General features: G+C 39.5%; 1 protein-coding gene across 10 annotated transcripts in view; it reads left to right on the top strand.

Moving 5' to 3' along the window:
• Positions 1-22,212, top strand: part of LIMS1 (LIM zinc finger domain containing 1) — a 67,885-nt gene extending 45,673 nt beyond the window's left edge. For 4 of the 10 annotated variants that reach the window (XM_086880310.1, XM_086880312.1, XM_086880313.1 and 1 more), the window contains 10 exons: positions 5,449-5,608; positions 10,845-10,911; positions 12,924-13,044; positions 13,892-14,041; positions 15,237-15,387; positions 16,189-16,281; positions 17,651-17,699; positions 19,841-19,916; positions 20,158-20,349; positions 20,739-22,212. In XM_086880310.1, the coding sequence (XP_086736436.1) occupies positions 5,449-5,608; positions 10,845-10,911; positions 12,924-13,044; positions 13,892-14,041; positions 15,237-15,387; positions 16,189-16,281; positions 17,651-17,699; positions 19,841-19,916; positions 20,158-20,305 (1,015 nt within the window). In that variant the 3' untranslated portion in view covers positions 20,306-20,349; positions 20,739-22,212. Of the gene's footprint in view, positions 1-2,641; positions 3,227-5,448; positions 5,609-10,844; positions 10,912-12,923; positions 13,045-13,891; positions 14,042-15,236; positions 15,388-16,188; positions 16,282-17,650; positions 17,700-19,840; positions 19,917-20,157; positions 20,350-20,738 lie in introns of those variants that run through there. The other 6 variants (XM_086880315.1, XM_086880311.1, XM_086880314.1 and 3 more) reach the window with 3 other exon arrangements.
• The last annotated feature ends 281 nt before the right edge of the window (positions 22,213-22,493 follow it).

The following is a 22,493-nucleotide window of genomic DNA, read 5'->3' as shown; positions in this document are numbered from 1 at the left end:
TTTCTGATAAGATCCTCAGTATGCCAAGAGGAGATTGTCTTTTCGTTTCATACCTACCTTTTCTAGTTAAACGCTCAAGTCCCTTTTCTCCCTAACACTGCATCTTTAACAACAGGCTGGTGTGTTTTGTCCCATATCCCAGGGAATGCCCTTGGGAAGCTGTTGCTGCTGCAAAACAACCCCTTACATGCTTCTCACTCCCCGTGGAGACAGCTTCACCTCAGAGAAACCTAGAATTCCCTAATGAAAATGCACTGTATTTTTAACAATGTATTTCAGATCTTGGCAGCATGCCTCCTGCAAAATGTCAGAAAAGAGAAAGATGGCCAGCTGCTCTGGGTTTGTGGATTATCAGACCTTCACAGTAGAAGCTGTGTTTTATTTCAGTAGCATAAAGGCCCTTTCTAAACTCCTGTCAGGCTCCTTTCTTGCTTAATGGAAGAAATTGGGAGTCATTCCACCAGCAACAATGGTAATATGACTGGAGAACCTGACAGCTTTTACTTATTGCATGTAAGTCCTATTATTTTGAAGGACTTCTTGAAAAAACCTAGGAAGATAAAATCAGGCTTTTTGGATGGACATCGTACTGCACTAACGTGCTGTACTACTTGTTTTGCTACAGTCATGCAGAAGATTGCACAGTAGCAAGCTGAAGAAGCAAGCAAATGTTTTCTTGTTGACCAAAGAGGACATGAGGTAGCAGAAGTGGCTTCCAGCCACATTGGTCACCTGTGGACTTCAGTTACTCCAAGAATTGTAGTAGTCCACCAGGAGAAAGACTCTACAGGGCACTTTTGATTTGCAGCAGCATCTTCCCAGGAGAATTGTCTGTGATCTGCAACAAAATGCAGGAAAAGAGTTGGGAAATTGTTGAGAAAATTGTGATAAGAGGAAGAGATAGGGTGACTTGCTGTTTCTTATCTTAGTGGCTTCGTGCACCTGCACTAATACCGGATGAATCAGCATTTTTAGTCCGCTGCAGTCAGTCTCACTGAAGTTCTTTATACCCACAGAAGCTCAACATTAGCCTGTGCAGAAAATGTTAGGAAGCAAGACGAAGAACTGGCATCACTATACCTCCAAGTCTTTTGGCAGACACTGCTCATTTTCATCATTCATGCTCCAGAGAATGCAGAAACCTTTTGTTCCAGGACTGCAATGGTGCTCTGACAAGATCTTTGTGGCCTAGGGCTACAGTCTGAGCATTACTTCATCTGGAGCTTGCCCCATGACAGGTTAAAATAGGGCTTGAGCTGCAGCCAGGCTGTGTCAGTGGTGAGGGTGCAGCCTCCTTTGCCTGTTAGAGCTTGTGACTCCTGGTAGCTGTGGCATAGGGTGAATAATCACACCTACGGACAGGCAGATAAACAGGGTCATGCTGCCTGGGTCCCACCTACACAGGGAAATATCTTGCCTAAGGGGTTGCTCCTTGTTGAGGGGAAGTGGAGGAAAGAGACTGACCAAACCCATTCCACAGATGTGTCAGCAGAAGCAGCAGCGTAGGACTGTGTTGGCTGAGCTGTGGGAAGGTGGCTGTGTTCAAGCTCAGGCCTGCATGGAGAGTGGTGTGTGGGCTGCTGTACACTTGCTGAGCAAGCTGTCCCAGCTGCTGGTGAGGTATATGGCCAAAAACCATCATCAACCAGATCCTCAGCAGGAGGGTGCAGGTATATTAAGAAATTGTAGCCTTGACTGGACCTTCTGTCATATTCTGTGACAGGACAAGAAGAAATGGTCTCAAGTTGTGCCAGGGGAGGTTTAGATTTGAGATCAGGAAAAATTTTGTCATGGAAATGTTGTCAAACACTGGAGTCACCATCACTGGAGGTATTTAGAAGATTTGTATGTGTGACACTTGGGGACTTGGTTTAGTGGTGAATATGGCATTATCAGTTTAATGGTTGGACTCAGTGGACTTGAGGTCTTTTCCAACCTAAATGATTCTATGATTCTCTGATCTTCTAGTTTCTATATTTGTTCCTGTTTACTCATCTCCTTCTTGTCATCCTCTGCTTCCTCATGCCCTCTCACAGACTAGTAGATTCTTCAACTGCCAGTGTGCTAGGTGTCATGAGCACAAAGTGCATGCAGTTCTGCAGTTCAGCTTATTGCTAACAAGGCTGAGACAGTTCAACACAAAAGTTAGTTACTCAGGAGGGCTTCCCAAAAGCCTTCCTTTTCTGCAGCTAGAAAGTGCAAGAAGCCGAGTGTCCCACATCTGCCACAAGCACTGTGCTTCAAATAGGAGTGTAATTATTAGCGACAAATCTTAGTTCAGTTACTGTTCTTACATTGGATAGTTGTTCTAAATGCAGCAGGTCACTGGAAATAAAACTTTGGTTTTCGTCCTTCATATATTGTCCATTATGGTGTCTGTCAATTTCATTAATGGCCTGAGAAACGCAACAGAAATCAAACTGCCTGTACCTACCCCTTGGCTGAAGTACTGACAAGAAAAGACACTTATAGATAAATTCAACATATATGGCTTAGAAAACACAAGTGGAGCATTATAAAGGCCATTTTTACAATGTAATTAATACACTATAGCATTAAAGCAATATTTACCTGGAGACAGCAGTATTCTCTTTCTGCTTTTCACTGCTGGTTTGCCCATGATGAAATATTATTGGACATTGCCTCCACACCCTCTCAGCAGAAAGAAGCTGCAGACAAATTCGGTGGTGAAGTTATCTACTCACATAGGTTACTCACACCACAGCTCTCCTGGGCAGCTTCTGTCAGTGAAGTGACAGTGAAGACCCTTTCCAGCATTCGAGTTTACACAGGGGAGTGTTCTCTGTGCACAGCCAGCCTCAGTGAATCTCAGTGTGACAGGCACACAGCCCTGCCACTGAACTTTTAACTTGAAGCTCTTGCAGGGTGCTGAGTAGCTCCAGCTACATGACACGGGGCTGTGAAAGTAAATCACTTTGCTGGGAACAAGGGGAAGTCCAGCACATTGTTTTGCAGACTTTGGCTACAGCTTCTTTGCAGTATAAGCATAGAATATATACACCTGGGAAAGCAATCAGAGCAAGATGGACTTCCAGCGCAGAACTCAGCCGTACCCCATCCCAGAGGATGAAGAGATTGCATACAAGGTCGCTCCTGATGCTCACAACTCTGCAGGAAATGAAGGCGAGAAACCAGTGTCAAAATTGCAACGTAGGCACAGTGAAATAAAACTCTACAAAGAGTTTTGTGACTTTTATGCAAGATTGTAAGTTCATTCTGTTCAGCTTCGGGGTCTAACTGTAGTGGCATTACTAGTGTATTGTACACAATGTATTTTATTATCTGAGATCTGAGGTTCAGGCTGTGCAAGCTGTTTTCTCATCCAACCTTTGCCACTGTTCTGCTTGAAACATTGCCAGTTGTAACTGTCAACTAAAATTTGAATTGTTACTTTAAATTTCATCATGAATTGCGTCAGAAATTTTTATCTGCAGTAAAATTTGTGTTGGAATTTGTAAAGTAGTCTCTCTGCCTTCAGGTTGTTTGCTAGTTATTCTGGGCAAATGGATAAACTGCTTCATTAATGCAGAAGTATTACATACTTCACTAGTTTTATATATATTATGTGTTTAGAAGTGAAGCACTTCTTCCTGAAGAGGGAAACTTTGTTTTTATGTGTTCTTGAACTTTGTTTTATGTTTTTGCCTGGATTATACTTTAAATATAGTAGTGCTTAACATCCTTAATGCTCGAGCATTAAGTTGAAGTGAAGATGAAAGATGCCAGTTTCTCTTGTGATTATTCTTCATTTAGATTGATAAGGAGAATGGAGAAATTGACTGGTGTTTTGCCCCACAGAAAGCATACATGGTCCATGAAGACCATCAGCTTTATAGCTGATCACAGTTTATGTGTATAGTCACTGCAGTTTGTCCATAGGTCTGTCTGTTATGTATGGGTTAGACCATCCTGCATCTGATCTGCATGTGAAATTTGCCCACACATTTCACTGTGAGGGCAGTGGATATTTGGACGGCACTTACTGTTTCCCTCATCTGCAAAGATCAAGAGGGAGAGAAAAAAGTGCCAGCTAATAATAACATGTCAGATGTGACCTTGTGTAGGGCTCTTCTGTGAGACAGTGTAAGAAATAGATAAAACACATTCCATTTTGAACCACATGCTAGGTGTTTGCTTGCTCCCATGGATGGTGTGCAAGGAATTAATTCAATTCCTTCTGAACATGGTGGGAGCCCAGAGGTCTTACCCCTTGAAAGGGTAAGAAGGAAGGCTTGGCATCTTGCAGAGGATTGTGGACTCTGCACTTTCAGTCACAGCATGATAGCTGTATCAAAATGTGTGCATACATACAGGTATGTTTCAAATAATATCACTTGTGTAACAACCTTCCAGATACATTCTGAGTAGGTGGTTTTGTCAGCTGACATCAGATTGTAATCAAACTAGACCGTTGCCCTATATTTGCGCTCTGCTACCACGTGGTATTAGCGCAGAGGGGTGATCATGAAAGGCGGAGCTTTGAGGGTCTAGATATGAGTGACAAAACTTTTGCAAAGGGAAAATCAAAAGAGCCTTTTTCAGGCGTTAATTAACTGAAACACAGCTGTACTGTCTTCCACAGATGTGGACAGCTACCTCACTGCCATTTTCTTTGGTCCTGTACCTTTGAGAAGCAACCCAGGTTGCTGTTTCAATATTTCTTTGCATCCCTGACATGGTTTGCCAGCTTGTGTTGGCCTGTGTGTGGGTCGCAGTGGGGCAGTCAGAGCATTCCCACCCTCTCCCTTGGCTCTGGAGTGGGCAATGAGCTGGCACATGATGAGCTGAGCTCTCTGACATAAACCCTAACAGGCCAATGAAGAATCCCATGATTTTGAACTAAATTTGTAAAATGACTTCAAGCTATGCAGAGCTCGAATCAAGGATAATTATTTAACTACTCTGTTTTTCATTAATGTCTGCCAGACTAAATCCTGCACAGTCTTCTACATTGTTTATTTAGAGCTCTGAACTAATGCCGTTATATATATGCACACACTTTAGAATTAAGAATTGGTTTACAATAAATTGTTTATATTTAACTGTGCAACACCAGTCCTCAATCATTAATATTTTCCCTTTTTTCAATAATCTTAATGTATTTCATAATTTTTATAGTACTTTGAATTGCCTGTCTTTTCTCATCATAAAAAGCTGTAGTGACAATGTTTCCATTTGGGGTTTTTAATTAGTTAGAGTGGACCTCAGGGATTTTGTTTCTAAAGAGTTAGGAGCAGGGAGAAGTAACTTCATTTCTGAGGAGATGGCACAAGCCATGAAATTCATTGAAAAACTTGAGCAGCTTAGCATTAGGTTGATTCCGTTTCACCTGGTGGGGGTGGGGAGGAGGGAAGACCCACAACCAGTGCTGTTGTCTATTTTGGTTAATTTTCTATTTTTTTATTCTTTTTTTTTTTTTAATGACAGCAACATGGCGAACGCGCTTGCAAACGCCATCTGCGAGCGCTGCAGGGGGGGCTTCGCCCCTGCCGAGAAAATTGTCAACAGCAATGGTGAGCTGTACCATGAGCAGTGCTTCGTCTGCGCCCAGTGCTTTCAGCAGTTCCCCGAAGGGCTCTTCTATGAGGTAAGTGGGGCAGAGGAGCCCTCCTGTCCCCATACCCCTTCTTGAGCCCTCATTCCCATAGCAGAAGTAGCTACAGGCAGTTGAATGGCTTAGAAAGTCCCATGGGAAGATCTGGGCTCTGAAAGAGTATGCTCAGTAAAGGGAGAAAAAAAAAAAAACAGAAGCATTTCTGTGCCAATTTGGAGGGTATTAATGTATATAATGTTCTTTAAATGTGGACCTTAATGTTATCAGCACTGAGAGAAAAACTCATGGAGATTTTTTTTCTCAGTGCAAATTTTTTCCCTGAATTTTGTGAGTCTGATGTATCATACCAGAAATACAGAGAAAACATACTTCTTAGGAGAAAGTCATATAGAGGGAAATCCCAGCATCCTGTGGTCCATAGGAGGTTTATTGCTGAGTTGAGTGAGTCTGCCTTGGCATTGGAAAAGAGATGATCTGTATGTGAGCATGCTGTGATCCAAACCAGACAAGGCCAGTGTAAGATAACCTCTTAAGTTTAACAATCCAGAGCATTTGAAATTTTCTGATCTTAACATACTTTGAGGGGTTAAAACCTGATCCCATTCATATTTCTCAGCTCCAGGTTGATTTGCTTCAGCTTAGGAGGGTATTTTTGTATAGGTTTCATTTTCTTTTACATTCCCCTATCATGAGAATCCAGGATGTGGCTCAGCACAAAGTGTCTTTAGTGAAAGCTCTAGACTGGTTCATAAAATACAAAGTGATTGGCATAGGGAACAATAGATGGTATGAGACAAGGAATTACTGTCAGAGAGATAAGGCCCTGCTCAAGTGGCTTACAGTCCATGGCTGCTTAGGGTAGCAGTTACAGGATTTGTGTCATAATGAATCAAAATGAATCAGAAAATGAGCAGAGTGTAAAAGGAACAATTCTGTGCTCTCACATACAGGCGTCATCCTTTGGCAAGAGCACAGTAGTTTTATCTTCCATAGAAGCATTTCTAATTTTACAGAGGCATGTTATGTGGTGATGAGGAGAGGTTGAGGAAGAAGTGTGGATTGCAAAAGAGACTGCCTAAAAGGATTCCTGGGGATTTGCTTTTTCTCACCTTGTTTGAGGATCAAAAGACTCTAGGGATAGTGTTACACAAATTGTAGTAAACCAGCCTCTAGTGTTTCATAAGACATCAAAGGGTGAGCTGCAGGGCAGCATTAATTAAATAGAAAGAAAAGAACACCCTCACTAGATACTTAACAAGTTACCTTACAATTGTCAATGTATACTGAGCTGACTTGGTAAAGAGGCCATCCATGTAAAGTGATACAAACATTTCAAAATGAAAATATTTGTAATTACGTTAATAAAATTGTTTTTAACCAATAAAATGTATTTTCTCTAAATGATGAATACTTTATTCATTCTTTTTCTGACTTAAAAAGCAATGAGACATTCCAGGGACCCCTTTCAGAAAGTTGAATGGTCCTTAAAGATAAAAGATTGGGAAATCATGCTCTAGGCAGCCTGTATCTTCTAGGGGAGACTACAGCAGAAAGAAAGTCCTGTTTTAGGACCTAGCTCAGGAATGTTACAGTCTCTCTGTTGCATATGGGTGATCATACCTGAATCTCAATGGCAGAGGCAAGCATCCTAGTGGTGCTTAGACATACCGGATGGAGGCATTTTGCTTCCTACTGCTACCTTGTTAAATTCATATTCATGATGATTGGTCTTTGAGCACTCTCTTACTGAAACAGGCTGCTCTCGAAAGACAGGAAGTCAGAAGTGAGAAGCCCATAGATTGTCACAGGAATGAAAACAACACTGTGTGCTAAACGTGTTTTGGCGAATGTTTCTAGGATTTTTTTTCAGGCTGGGTAGCCTGAGAAATGTTACATAGAGAGTAGAAAGTTTCAGTTAGGATAGACACTTCTTGCCACAATTATTATTGAGGTGAAATGACATTGGATACACTGAGGGAGCTGGGCCTGTTCAGACTCAAGAAGAGATGACTGAGAGGTGACCTCATCAATGTATATAATTATCTGAAGGGAGAGTGTTAGAAGAGGGAGCCAGGCTCTGCTCAGTGGTGCCAAGCAATAGGACAAGAGGCAATGGGCAGAAACTGATGCACAGGAAGTTCCACCTGATCATGGGGAGGAACTTCTTTACTGTGCACTGGTACAGGTTGTCCAGAGAGGTTGTGAAGTCTCCCTCACTGGCGATGCTCAAGAATCATCTGGATGCAGTTCTGTGCAGTGTGTTCTAGGATGACCTTGCTTGAGCAGGAAAGTTGGACCAGATGACCATACTTCCAACCTGACTCATTATGTGATTCTGTGAGAGGAAGGAAAGCCCTGAGCAGGTAAAAGATGGGCTTAGATTTGTGAGTGCTCAAGAGTGGCTGACAGTGCTCAGAGGACTAGAGATAATCTGTATCACTGTCAGGAAAAACACTGACTGGAGAAGATGGCAGAAAGGACATCTTCCTCAGACTGGTTTAATACAATCTTTGAGAAGATGGATGTGTTTGGAGGTGTGGCCTGGTAATGTGTTTTTCTGAGCAGGTTCCCGTGCATAAACGCAGGTCTTGTTGGTTGCCCAGCATGAGCTTGTGTTTATTCTGTGCCTGGTTTAGCTAAGCTAGTATTTCTTGGAAATTATTTCCAGCTCTTAGCAATTAGAAAGGCAAACATTGTTCCCCTGCCTATTGCAAGCCTTGCAGGGTTCCCCCAGTTAGTCATTAAGCTGCTTATCACACTTGCCGTCAAATACTGCCATGATAAGCCTTCACACTGTGTTCCACGGGTGGGGGTGGAACTGGTCAGGTCTCCTGTGCTGCAGACTTACCTCTGGGCTGCCTTGCAAGCACCCCAATCAGCACAGCTCTCTGTGGTCCGGCACTGGAGCCAGGTTTCTTGCAGGCGCAAGTGGTGCCCATCCACTGCTTAGAGTCTGCACAGCACAGCAGGACTTCTGTGGATGTCCTCTTGAGCCTGTATTGGAAATGATAGTTTGGATTTCCGAGAGCTGTGTGCCTAATGTTGCACAGAAACTGTGAGTATGATATATTTGATTTGTATTCCAGTTTGCTCAGTGACATCATTTTAGCAAGTTTTTTTATGCACTCAATCCAAACAAAAATTAGTGCAAGCACATTCCAGTAGAGTTGCCAAACTCCATTCTTTGCTGTTAGGTGTGAAGCGGTACCAATTCTGGCCTGCTTCTACTCCACCACCTGGAAGGTGTGTATTTCCTAGAGCTGCTATTGTAGAGTTTCTCCACAGGTAACAGTGCAGAGTCCTATACTAATGGCAGAACAGATGGTCATGTTTGTTTCTATTCCAGTTGTACCTTGAGTGTTTTCTTAAAACGCCTTAGAGAAACAATCTATAAGTCTCAGTTTTTGTGCATGACTTTCCACTTAAGTTAGCTAAAAACCTGCAGGTAATTTGGAGGTTATTTCACAGTGAGATGTTTTATGCAGAGCCATTTACCTCATGGACCTTCAGCATACAACAGTGAAATGACCTTGCTTTTAAACTATGTTCTGTAAGATCTGATACAGAAGCTCAAGGCTTTCTCTGATAATAACTGCTGGGTCATCCACAAAGGGCAGCACAAAGGAACAGAGAGGATGAAAATATAAACAAGACTGAGTGGAAACCAATCTGCCTGACGCAAACAAGAGGGGAAGAAAACCTGTTTGGTCTGTTCAGATCAACATATGGTGGCTTTGAAATCGGAGCAAACCTAAGCATACCCCATTGGACCACTTGTTTACACAGAACAGGAAGCTTTCAATTTTTTTTCAGTTTGAAAAGGATTTTATCCTTCAGGAAGCAAGCACAATTCACAATGAACCAGTAATTTCCATTACTCCTTGAGAAAGTAATAGCCCTGTACCTCTCAATTATTATTTTTTTAAAAGCCAAAATTTAAAAAAACTGTTTTGGAGTATTATACTGGAACAGAACTTGATAAATTTCTGTCAGAGATTTCTAAAAAGGTCTGTACTGAGTTAATGTCTTTCTCTTCCTAATAGGTGCAATTCAGGTGGGCACAGGAATTTTCTAACCATAAATATCTAGTGAAATGTTTATTAGATCCCCATTCAGCCAGTTGCAAGAATATTTATTGTACTTATATCATATTGGATCCTTGTCATTTCACATTATACAACAGGTAATCTTGAAACACATTTCTGTATTTTCTGTCCATGCACAAAACCTTACCTTATGGGTAGTATTTTATGCTATTCACTTGGTTTTGTCTTGGGCCCAGTAAAAAGAAAGGAGCGAGATTTCCTGCTGTCCTCCTTTTTCCACTGTTTAAACTGAGACATTCAAATCCAAACCTTTTATAGCATACCTAGTATTGTCTACCTGGTTTTGACATGCTCATTGGTATTTGTGTCTAATAATAATGGTGCCTGAAGGTATCTAAACATTTCCTTTCATTTCTGCACATATTTGCCTACATGTTTTTACATATTCTTTGGCTAAGCTACTAATGTAGTTCTGTTGGATCGTTTTATTCCATATGGGGTTTTTTTTTCAGTGAGAGCTTGAATTCTAGGTGAACTTACCTAAACTGTGATAAGATTCAAATCCCTTAAAATCAATTTAATTTGATCGATGTAGTGAACTTTACTCCTTAATATTTGGACTTGATTATCTTAAGGGTCTTTCCCAACCTAAATGATTTTATAATTCTATGAAATAAGCATCATGAAGGAAAAGGCTTATTTCCCTTCATGTTTTGGCTGAACTGCTCTATAAATTGCAAAGATTTCTGCCCCTGGATATTCTTACCCCAACCTCCACCAGATGTACTTCCGCTAGTACGCTGGGTCATTCTGGCAGGAAATGTAGAGCAAGGAAGACATCAAATAGGTTTGGGAAAAATGCTTCTCCCCTCCTGCTGGCCAAGGCTGTTTGTTAGTTAATTTCCTGCTCAGAATGTGCTTGGTTGCTTCCGTTTCAGTAGTGTGTCAAAATTTAGACACCTCTTGTGATGTAAATGGATGACAGAAAATGCCTTACACTCTCAGCAGTACTGGAGAAATGGTGTGCTGTTAACACTAAATGCTAACTAGTAGTTGAATTAAGTTGGGTGGATATAATGCCTAGCACATGTAGCTTATGGTCTGGGTTTTTTTGCTCAGTCCCTCATGTTTTACTACCTAATTGCATCTGGAAACACAGGCTGTTACGGCATTTATGTTAAGTTCCTCATCCCTCTAACGCTCAGATCTTTTTCTATTTGCAGTTTGAAGGGAGGAAATACTGTGAACATGATTTTCAAATGCTTTTTGCCCCTTGCTGCCATCAATGTGGTAAGTTTCAACTTAAGGGCAAATACTTCACACTGATCACACATTGGAATGTCACTGAGGAAAAATGTGCTGCCCTTGTATATTTTCTCTGGGAAGTGCTCATGTTCAGCTTAAACCAGTAGGATTTAAAAATAAAATTTGCATTCTTTTAATAAGTAATTTAGCTGGTGAGCTAAATGATCCAATGAACAGACCATTCATAAACTCCTGATAGTATACACCATTCATGACTCCTGATTATTTATATCTGTAAGTCTCCATGTGCTGACATTTGTCCCTTCTCATGTAGCTGAAACCCTGCAACAAGACTCTGTCATCTGCTTTGACTCTTGTAACCCACCCGTGCTGTCCTTCTCCTTCACAGAAGCTGAGACAATATTTATCATCTAGTGTTATAATCAAGTGATGGTCAGCTGGGCCCCCACTGATTTTTTTGAACCAAATACCTTTCAGGCTTCAGTGTCTAAAGTGTCTAAATCCATCCTACGTGATACTGAGGGCTGCTCTTTATTTGCCACTGTTGATGTAAATGTTTGTGCATCTGCTGTGCTGTAATCACTTGCATGTTTTCTTTTTCCCCTGTGTGTGACACATTTTTTTGGGCCAGAGCTGGGAAGTCATTATTTGACAATTTCCTACACTGCTCTGGAAGGAAACCCTTGTGTTTCTTTGGCACCTTTGGCAAGGTGTTAAAGCTTTAATTTATCTCAGTGAGGCCTTTCCTCTTGTGGAGGGATGCATTGAGCACCAAGGGAGAAGGAAGCAGATGTTATGGAACTATGAATTTAAGGCTGCAGATGTGAACAAGCAGGGGAAGAGGAAAAAATGAGTTGGTGGCAATTTGTGAGGAGTTATAATGCCTATCTCCAGGATTTCTCTTGTCCAGTTGGCACAGCTCCACCTTCTATCCTCTCTCCTGGGTATTGCCAGCTCCCTTAAAACCTCATCAAGGTCCTGCCCAGAGCTGGTCTTTTCCACTGCTTGTACTTAATAAACACAAAGTCAATGGGGCTGTTGTCAGCTATGAGGCCTTGAGCATTCTTGACACGTCTGGAGTCCATCAGATTTTGTTTTTGAAAAGCCATGACTTCATGGGAATGCTACAGAGTCGCATGCTGGATGTTATCATCCACACTGCTTGATCACTCCCCTTTGGCAGCTCTTGGAGTTGATCTCCAAAGCCAGCACTCAGCCTCTGACAGCACTGTGAAGCTGAGCCCCCAGCACATTTTGCACTGCTCAGAGCCCCTGGCTACACTGTCCATCAGCTTAGCTTAGCTAATTCACCTGTGATGGACATCACTCCACTGTCTGTGCAGTTCAGTCACACTGTGCATGCAAAACACTAGTTGTCACACTATTCTTTTAATGCCATATGAGACAGGACTCCTTGTGGTAGGTCAGAATTTGTGTGTTTTGGACTGTTCTGCAGCTTCACTGCACCTTTGCATTTGGACTCCATACGAGTGTTTTTGCAGGAGGTCCACAGCTACCCAGGCTTAGTTCTGTTGTGCCTTGAGTATAGAGTACCTTCAAGGCTTGGTCCTAGTGGAGTAGAAACCCCCTGCTATGTACATGACAAGTTAAAATTGTCATACTCTTAAAGAAATGAAGGAGAAAGATGATTTGGACATAAGAAAGCCTGTATTATATGAAGTACTCCATAAATTTCTTAACAGCTTGAGAACAAATAAGTAAAACCAGTGAAGGGACCAAAAAGGGATTACTGCAGAGAGAAGGTGGAGTGTGCATGTAGAAGGACCTGTATATAAAGAGCAGAAGGTCCTCCACTAGCAAAGATGTTTTCTTCTGACCAATAACAAAAAATAACAAACAAACAAACCCAAATTCCAGGGTTTGGAATCAGAATTGCGATACTGAAAGCAATGTGTCCTACAAGATTTTGGGGTAAGGAAAGGAATGGTGATTGTAGTCATTGTAGTGACTCATTTGACAAACTTTTAAGTTTGTTTAGTATGGTATTTTACATCCTGATGTTGTGTTTCTTACAGGTGAGTTCATTATTGGTCGTGTTATTAAAGCCATGAACAATAGCTGGCATCCAGAGTGCTTCTGCTGTGATATCTGCCAAATAGTATTGGCTGATATTGGATTTGTCAAGAATGCTGGCAGGTAAATCTCCACCCTTCCTTTTGCTTACTGATCATAAATTAAATGACCTAATAGTGGGACTGAGAGGTTTTTGTTCCTGAAGCTTTCCAGCTCGGATGGAGCAACTTGAAGTATTTGCTGTGATAAGAAATCTAATCGTGCATCACAAAATGAAGAATGGGTATTTTAAAATAGTAACATTTTGCCTTCTTCAACACCAAGTTTATGGCAAACATTTTCTTTACCCAGTGACCTTTTGGGTTCGTTGTTATATGGAATAAGAGAGAAAACATTCAGATACAGAAGCATTGTCCTTTTTTTAATAAAAATGTTTAGTTTCTTTTTCCAACTTGGTTTTCCAATTTTGGTCCAGTTTGGCACCATATTTATTAATAATTGCTTAATGTTCAGTAGGACCCTTCACAGAGTAGGCTATTTTTGCCAGCTATGATCAAAAGACTATTTTACAAGTGGGTTATATGGCCACTGTCTTTTTAAGTATAATGCTATATACAGAATTATCTACAGAAGTGTTCATACAGCTTCAAATCTAAATGTTTAAGATTTTGGAAGTAAAACATTCATCAATGAGAACCTATAAGAAACTTCGTTTTCTGTATTTCAACACAGCTTTAACTCAGCTGAGCTGAAGAAATGGTATTCCTGTGGTGACAGAAAATTAAATGATCACCCTGAACTTGGGCAATCATTTTGGTGCTTTGAACTTTGTTTGCCTTAGCAATGAAGTTGTTTTAACAAGACTTGAAAAAGAGCTGATTGAAATGAGTTTCTGAAAGATTTTTGGTTTATATTTTGCACTGTAGTACCTGGTAGCAATATTTACCTCTCTTTTTTTGTGCTATTTCAGACACCTCTGCCGTCCTTGCCATAACAGGGAAAAAGCCAGAGGCCTGGGAAAGTACATCTGCCAGAAGTGTCATGCCATTATTGATGAACAGCCTCTCATATTCAAAAATGATCCTTATCACCCTGATCATTTCAACTGTGCAAACTGCGGGTAACCTGAGTGCTGCAAAGGGAAACAGGAAAATGCTGGGCTTATTTGCTTCATCAATTTAAAGTGACAACTTGTCCAACAACTAATAAGAGGGGGTGGGGTTTGGATATCTTGTGGCCAGATGCGTGTTACTTGCTGCTTTCGGCATGGTGGGGTTCAAGCAACAGCTGACCTGCTGGGGTCTAAAGAAAGATTGGACTCTGCAGGACAAGGTGGTACCTTACAAATACAAAGTATTGACACAGATACCATTTCTCTAGTAGTGAAATGATAGCTCACTGTTCTGCTAGGAGGGGAAGAGAAGTGGTTCTCTTTTGTTGCTTGAATTACTATCTTGCCTGTGGTTTTGTTTTTTTAAGTTCAACAGCATCCAAACATTGTTCTCTCTTTTTAAAGCCTGCCTTTTTTAGAAGCCTTCTTCCATCTCATTTTATCATGTTCTGCAACTGCAGCACATGAAATTGCACATTTCTACATCCTGCACTGATGCAGAGATGTAGGATGAGCATGGAGCATTGTAGGACATAGCATGGATTCTTACTTTATTTCTACTGCAAAGGAAGTTACTATTTCAGTGCCATAGCAAAGGCTGATTTGAATAACAGTATGTTGTGTTATATCAGTGGCAACCAGTTGAGAGTATTTGTGATTATGGTCACTTTTATGGTTTAGCTGTTCCCAGTATCGAATCATGCAAATTACTAAAAGGTAGAGTTTGTAAGATTCTGCAGTGGGAAATGAATAAGTCTAGTTCATGTGGGTCTGTAGTTCTCTTTCTCTGAAGTTTAATATAAAGAAAATAAACTAGGTGTAGAGGACTACATTTTATTTTCAGTTGCAGTTATGCAAATCTAAAATAAACTGGTGGTAAGTACCAGAATATAAACCAAACATATGCAGCTTTCACACACACATTTGTGCTGCTTAAGCAGAATGACAATGGCTCGGTAGCTGTTTCCAGAGAGACTCAGTGCACATCGCTTTGCAGCCTGTTCTCAGTTTACTGTGGTCAGGCTTGAACTGTGTTGAGCTGTGTTAAATTTGATGCTGCTGCATACTGTAGTATAAATATAATTCTAAAGCAAATGCTAATTTTTTTTTTTTCACTTCATTTTTCACTTGAGAGAAGAAACTCTCAAGAGTTGACTTTTTGAGTGCCTTTATTCATGCTCTCAATCCATTAACTTCTGAACAGGAAGGAACTTACTGCTGATGCTCGTGAGCTGAAGGGAGAACTCTACTGCTTACCCTGCCATGACAAAATGGGTGTCCCCATCTGTGGGGCATGTAGGAGACCAATTGAAGGCCGTGTGGTGAATGCTATGGGCAAACAATGGCATGTGGAGGTAAACATCAGATGCTATACAATCTCTCTTACAAATGTAAACCTTAGCATATTTATCTGTGATTTTGCTGATCAATTTCAGTGAAACTATTCTAAAAGTTTGCAGCAATGATTATAAATGCCTTCTCCAAATCCCTCTTCAACCTTATTGTAGCTGGTCTTCCACTGTGAAACAGGAGTTATTTGCCACCTTACAGAGAGCTTTGACTGAAATCAGTAACCAAAGGAAGCACAGCAAGGTCCTTAGAAATGAAAATTTCAGAGCTCAAAGCAGTACATGTGGAAAAGCAGTCAAATCTGTGGCAACCATGTCAATAAGCATGACAATACCCTTTGGTTTTCCACAGTCACCTGCCATGTACATAATTCTTTAATAGTTCATGTAAGAGTTCATATTTCATGGCCACATACAAGATTTAGTTCCACATCTATTTCAATTAGATAAATTGTTTATTCCTTCTGTTGTTTTGAAATTCTCATCTAGGAAATGCTTTCTTCACAAGGGTATAATGATGCTACAAGTTATTTTAATAACTTTTAATTCTGTTCATTGATGAAAAATGAGATTTCATTGCTTGATTTTGTTTTGTAACTTTTGGATTGAAACGTTGAAGACATTAAAAGAAATATTTCAATGGTCTAAATGTAGAAACAAAATTTTTAACTCTGCTTTTCATCTTTAACTCTGATGGCTCAGTAGACTTCAGCCACATTCAAGTAGTAGACATGGTTAGTTTGCTTTACAGAAAAAATAACATTACTTCCAAAAGATAAAAAAAAAGTACTGTCATTTTCTTTGTAGCATTTTGTTTGTGCAAAATGTGAAAAGCCATTCCTGGGTCATCGTCACTATGAGAGAAAAGGCTTGGCATATTGTGAAACCCACTACAATCAGGTAAGGTTGCATATTTTTAAAAATGGCATTAATTGGTAAACTCAAAAATTGGTTTTAGTAGATAGAGATGGAAAACCATGGATATACTTAAAGGGACCTCTGGGTGTAATGGCAGCTAGCATGTTCTGTTGTGTTTAATTTATACAGGTTTCCCCATTAATCTGTGTGGAATTAAAAAAGAAAACTGCAGGTATTTCACAAAGGCTGGTCAGGACAATAAATATCAAGTTGTTCTTCAAGCTTAGTGGTACTTAAGTAGGGCTGTTTGGGGTTTTGACATGTCTGTAGATCAGAGCAGCTAATGACACCTAATCTCTCCTAAGAAGTTAAAGAAGATTTGCCACTCACTCACTGCATTTGGAAGCCCCAGTGAGTGGCGTGGGTTTCCCTGCAGCTGCTGCTCTTAAGACACTGTGTGTTGATACGTGCTCTTGCTCAGTAATTAGGTTGATAAAGACTTCCAAGACTAAATTTGTCAGAAGACACCCTCTAGTGACCACTTGCATCTATGTAGAAGTTGCATTTGGCAGTACCACCCCTCTCCAGACGCCCTTGGATGGGGAGTCCAGCCCCATGATGCACGGACATATTGTTCCTTGGAAGCCATCTGTGTCCTGTCACATTCACCTCCCTTGCTTACATAAATACACGAGAAGGGGTTACACTTGGGAGTTGTATGGCATCTGCTAATTACAGATGGATTCTTAATTGGTCATTAGTGATGAAGGGCAGATGATTGGTGCTGGCACACTTGCAGACTGTAAATGCTGTGACATTCATAGTAATCGTGTTGCAGCTGGGATGGGCTAAGTCCATACACCAGACAAGAGCTGTACGGAGAGTGGATGTCTTTTCCCACAGTTAGAAAAAATACATGGCACCTCTTGTTCTATTGTGGACAAATGTTAAGCTTGGAAAAAGAATGAATAGTTTTTGTCTGAAATTTTCCTTTTTTTTTTTTTCATAAAGATAAAATTTTCTTACAGTTACAGTAATACATTGTTTCAGTCATGTACATAAGTCCAAATGTTACATTTCTGGTTAGTAACAATATGTATATGACACCAACGGCTATATTTCAAATCTTCAGGATTAGAGAAATCTTGAAACAAAACAAAATCATACTTAAAGAGAATCAAAGACAGATAAATGTTTTCATCTTTAATATTATCAAGGCTTTTTGTGATGAGATGATGCAAAATGTACTTGGAAAACCAAACCAGGCTTGCCAGCATTCTCTTTATTTCACTAGAACAAACAGGAAAGTGATTGTACCCATCAGCTGAAACATAGTCATTTCGCTAGTTTGATACGTTACCCTCAATAAAATCATTATATTAAAAAAATATTACTTCTCTTTCCTCTTCAGCTATTTGGTGATGTTTGTTTCCATTGCAACCGTGTAATTGAAGGAGATGGTAAGCACTTTTCTGTTTTCTTAATGTTCCTTTTTGATGGAAGTTCTCTTTAAAATTGAAAGTAAGGGGGAAGCAGCCCAGTTTTCATTAACACAAAACCAGATGTACTCTTGACCAGAAATTAAATTAGAGCAAATTAGTCAGAGACCGAATAGTAGGAAAACCTAACATCATTTCATGATGATAGAAGATCACCCCATGGCCATGTCACCCCTTAGTGACATGAAGAGGCCAGGGATGCTGGAAGATGCTCAGAAATGGCTTCCTGACACACCACCTTCAAAAAAGAACATATGCAAGGGTGAGAAGGAGCATACAGACATCTCCACAAATGAGTTTGTGGATCATGAGCCAAATTTGAAAAAAATATTTCGATCCTGAAAGGCATAGGTGGGCAAAGTTAGGAATTTTCTAAAATGCCTCATTCCCATTTATGTCAGTTTGAATCCTGGACATATTTACCTATCACTAGCACCCATCTTTTGAAAATCTAGGCTTATGATAATGTCACAAAACCAGAAATGATCATACTTGGAAATATATGTCCTGTAAAGGCAGAACTACAAGTAATTTGTTTGTTTTGTTATTGTTTGATTGGGTTTTTTGGGAGAAGGGGGTGACTTTGAGGGGGGGTTTTTGATAATTAGCTCTAATAAAATGCCAAAAGCAAATTATTCTACCTGAAGTAATGTGACATTATGTGCCTGTTTACCCTGTCCGAAGTAAATACTATGTTAGCCTCATCTAAGCCAAAGGTATTAGCAAATAGTAGGAGAAAGCTTCTAACATTCAAAAAGAGACATAAGTTAGTTTATAGTCAGGTAACTATAGACATAGTAGAACATACTCATAGGCATAGTATGTAGAACATACATTCTGTATATGTGCTTTCCCTACATTTTCTGGACTACACTATGCCTACAGAATGACAATCCAAAATGCCTTAGAGGAAGGAGTCCTCATTTTCAGGAAAATTCTACTGGAATGAGCAGGAATGGAACTTTTCTGATAACTACATCTCTGTATGATTCTAACTTTTCACCATATAGTCCGACACCGATATTTCAAGTTTTGGTCTCTGAACTGAAAATAATACACACTAATTTCATTATTTTCAGTGTATGTCTTCAATTACATTTCTTCTTTCATTTCTGCACACAAATTTTGAATCAGATGTCACAAATTTGGTATCCAGTATTGTTCTTTGTCAGGTGAAACAAATAGCAGCAGCAGTTTTTCAGAAGGTTGTCTATGACTGCATTACTGAGGGAGCAGTACTTGGGGGAAAGACTTTCACCTGTCCAGTATTACTCTGGAAAGCAGTGGAATAACTGTGTATCTGTGGACATGCTTGCCCCATAGTGCAGAAAAAAACCCTCTGCATGACAATGCTTTGGTTCTCCTTGTTGTTGACAAAATACTGTGAGAAAAACATGGAGAGATTGAGTGAGAAAAACATTATAAGAAAAATATTGTCTGGCATTTTCTAACTTAAGAAAATTTTGACAGGGAAACTGGAAAGCTGTACTGAAAGAGAAAGAGCAGGAAATGGATTTACCTACAGAACAACTAGAAAATAGTTACTTTCTCTTCAAAGCAATGAATAAGAGTCTGGTTTTTTTCACCTTGGTACGGCTGATTTACCAGCAGTCTGGCTGCTGGCTTCACATTATTTTCTTCTGCTGGGCAAGTGCAACTGCTGATTGCAGTGCAGTCTGAACTGAATCTGAGAAATAAAACTGAATGAAAATATAAACACAATTTTGCTGGATTGCACTTCAGCTGGAAGCATTTTTGATTAAGTTGGAACTTGGCCTCCCAGAAGCATTTCCTGAGATCAGCTGGATATGAGATGAAGTGGAAGCAAAAAATAGGAGGCAGAAATAGGTTAAGCTGGTCTTGCCTCAGAGACAACTGTATCAATGCTTCACAGTCCTGCTTCATTACACTCTAAAATGTGCTTCACCAGTCATGGCCATAACATAACATTACAAGGCCGTGTTATTGTTACAGTCTTTAATGCTTGATACAATAATCAATGACCGTTTTTCACACCTCATGAATATGTGAGCTTTAAATCTTCGTAATCTTTTTTTTTTTTATTGGTAAAACTAATGATTTCTTTTTTCCCATCTCCCTAGTTGTGTCTGCTCTGAATAAAGCATGGTGTGTGAACTGTTTCGCTTGTTCAACTTGCAACACTAAGCTAACCCTCAAGTAAGTGTGATGTCTTTGACACATATCAGTGGTTCTCTTCAAAGTGTAGATGTTGCTACAGTGTAGCTGTTACCACATGAAAAACATGTAAGCAGCATCAAGGAAATAGGTCCCTCTTTCTTCCGCTTTCTCCACTTAGTACTTTCCATCTCTTTCAGCTGTCTCTTCAGGTCTCCCTTCAGTTAGTCTTCCTAACTCTTCTCCTTTTCCATCCTTTATTTTTTCTTGTTTAACTCTGAAGGGATAAGTTTGTCGAAATTGATCTAAAACCTGTCTGCAAACACTGTTATGAGAAAATGCCAGATGAATTTAAGCGACGACTTGCCAAACGGGAACGTGAAGCAAAGGATAAAGACAAGCAGAAAAAGAAAAAGCCAATCTGTTTGTAATCTTCTTTTCCTTCTCACCGCCATCTCGGCTCCTTTCTTCTTTGGTTAGTCCTAAGGGTGTTTGTTTTTTTTGCACTTTTGCATGAACTTATGGCTGTCAAAACCAAAACGTCTTTCACGCAACTGCAACTCGAAATACTAACTTGTTATTCCATTATCTTATGTTTAGTCTACAATCAGGTTTGAAAGGCTTTCTAAATTACACTTAATAAATATGGGCTTTTGGGTAAAATCTGCATAACTTACTCAACAGGGTATTGTAATCACTGCCTACAGTGTATATAACTTGTAAAAGTAGCTTAATGTGTTTGTATAAATTGGGGGGTTTATTTTTTGCTTGTGCACATTTAATAGGAGATTTTTTTTAAATTCTTTTTTTTTCACTGTATCATTTGCTAAAACTTTGTCTGTTCCTTTTGCTTTGTTGTTTTAGGAATAAATTTGTTGAGTTTGATATGAAGCCTGTCTGCAAAAAGTGTTATGAGAAGTTTCCTCTAGAGCTGAAGAAAAGACTGAAGAAATTAGCTGAAACTTTGGGAAGGAAGTAAAGACTTCATCTGCTCTCCTCTTCCTTTATTGGGAAGGGGAATACTACTTGGGAGGGGAAGGGGGAGTTGCTGCTTGGAGGCTGCAGTCAGACAACAAATGCTGATGTGTGCCTTCTGTCAACACAAAATATATTAAGATTCTCTGTTCTCTATATGTGTATGCTTAGTTGTTGACAAACAGACCATACTTTCAAAATAAATACCAGCTCACCTGAAAGGTTTCTGACCGATAATGCCATTGTACTGATGCAGGTGGTTCATTCTGTACACTAATTCTCTGTGGAACTTTTGAGAGAGAGAAAATTTGCTTGTGAACACCACCTGTGAAAACAAGCTTCATAAATGTGCCCAACTTTAGGGACGTGTGTTGTCATTTATGTTAGTGAAAATATTTACCTTCTTATTAAGCATGCAAGACAAAACTTGTCCAGTTCAAGTGATTTGGGCAGGAAACCAGTATACTTTGCCTCATGGAAAAATTCACACTTGGATTTCAGGCCAAGTCGTCGCATTAAGGAGCCTTGTCTCAGATGGTTTAAAAACAATCAGATTTCTAAATACAGCCACTGTACAAATTACATACATAAAATTATAAAAAATATAGATTATGGTTACATGATGAATGTTTCTACATCAGGCTTAGCATGAGATACTTATATAAAAAAATGTATTCCTATTGCAAGAAATGAGCATACTCAGAACTACTTGAATTTTGCTATATTCCACTTAAAATAACACATTATCTTCTATATATGCTTTTGCATTCTATTTACTTTTTGTGCCTTATTCTGCTGGACCATACATAACAGTATACCATTAAATATATATAGTTTTATATTTTATTTCATATTTTTATGCAAAAACTATATAGAAGGTATTTTCAAAAGATAACATACTTTGCCTTAATTATACAGGATGCAAGAAGTATTTTATTTGAAATGTGAACATCTGCATTTAAAATTTAGCTTCTAGACTTCATAGATTTTCAGAACAATACTGAAAACGCGTATTTCAATTAACTGGCAATATTACTTTTACACCTCTGAGTGTAAATATGCAAGGTTTGATCCTGCTAGGATCTACTTCTTTAGCCATCCTCAAGGACTGAGCTTACAAATAATCAAAATTCTTTATAGCATACATTTAATTGTTTTATACTATTGAGTTCTGTCCATGCAAATTTGTTTTATTTTTCCCTTTCTTATAGAAAATGCAGCTACTTAGGTCTTCTTGATGGTACGAAGTTTTTGTTGTTTTTTGGGTTTTTTAAATTTTGTACATTAGTGACTTAAACAGATAAAGTGTATTACTTTAAAACATCTGCTTTCCTGTGTCATCAATAAAGGCCATGTTATTAAACCTTGCCTCTCTGAAATAAATGCTTAAGATGGGTGGGAAAACACTAAGGCTCACTTGGATCCCTGAGCTTTTACCTGTGACTATGTAAGAACTTCCTCATTATCCTGATTTAAAGAAGACAGATGCCTTTCCTAAAGGCATGTCTGTAGTTCTAAACTTCATAAAAGAAACCACAGTTTGTTTCATAAAGAATAGCCTGGTTTTTCTGGATATTTTCTGAATTATCAGAATTATCAGCACAGTAACTGGGTTTTCCTAAAGTAAGTATCTTGTCTGAGTGT

This window comes from Cyanistes caeruleus, chromosome 3 (genome assembly GCF_971803275.1).
Source record: "Cyanistes caeruleus chromosome 3, bCyaCae1.hap1.1, whole genome shotgun sequence".
In the NCBI taxonomy this organism is placed as follows: domain Eukaryota; kingdom Metazoa; phylum Chordata; class Aves; order Passeriformes; family Paridae; genus Cyanistes; species Cyanistes caeruleus.
The sequence above is the reverse complement of the archived record's forward strand: the minus strand, read 5'-3'. Positions and strand labels throughout refer to the sequence as shown.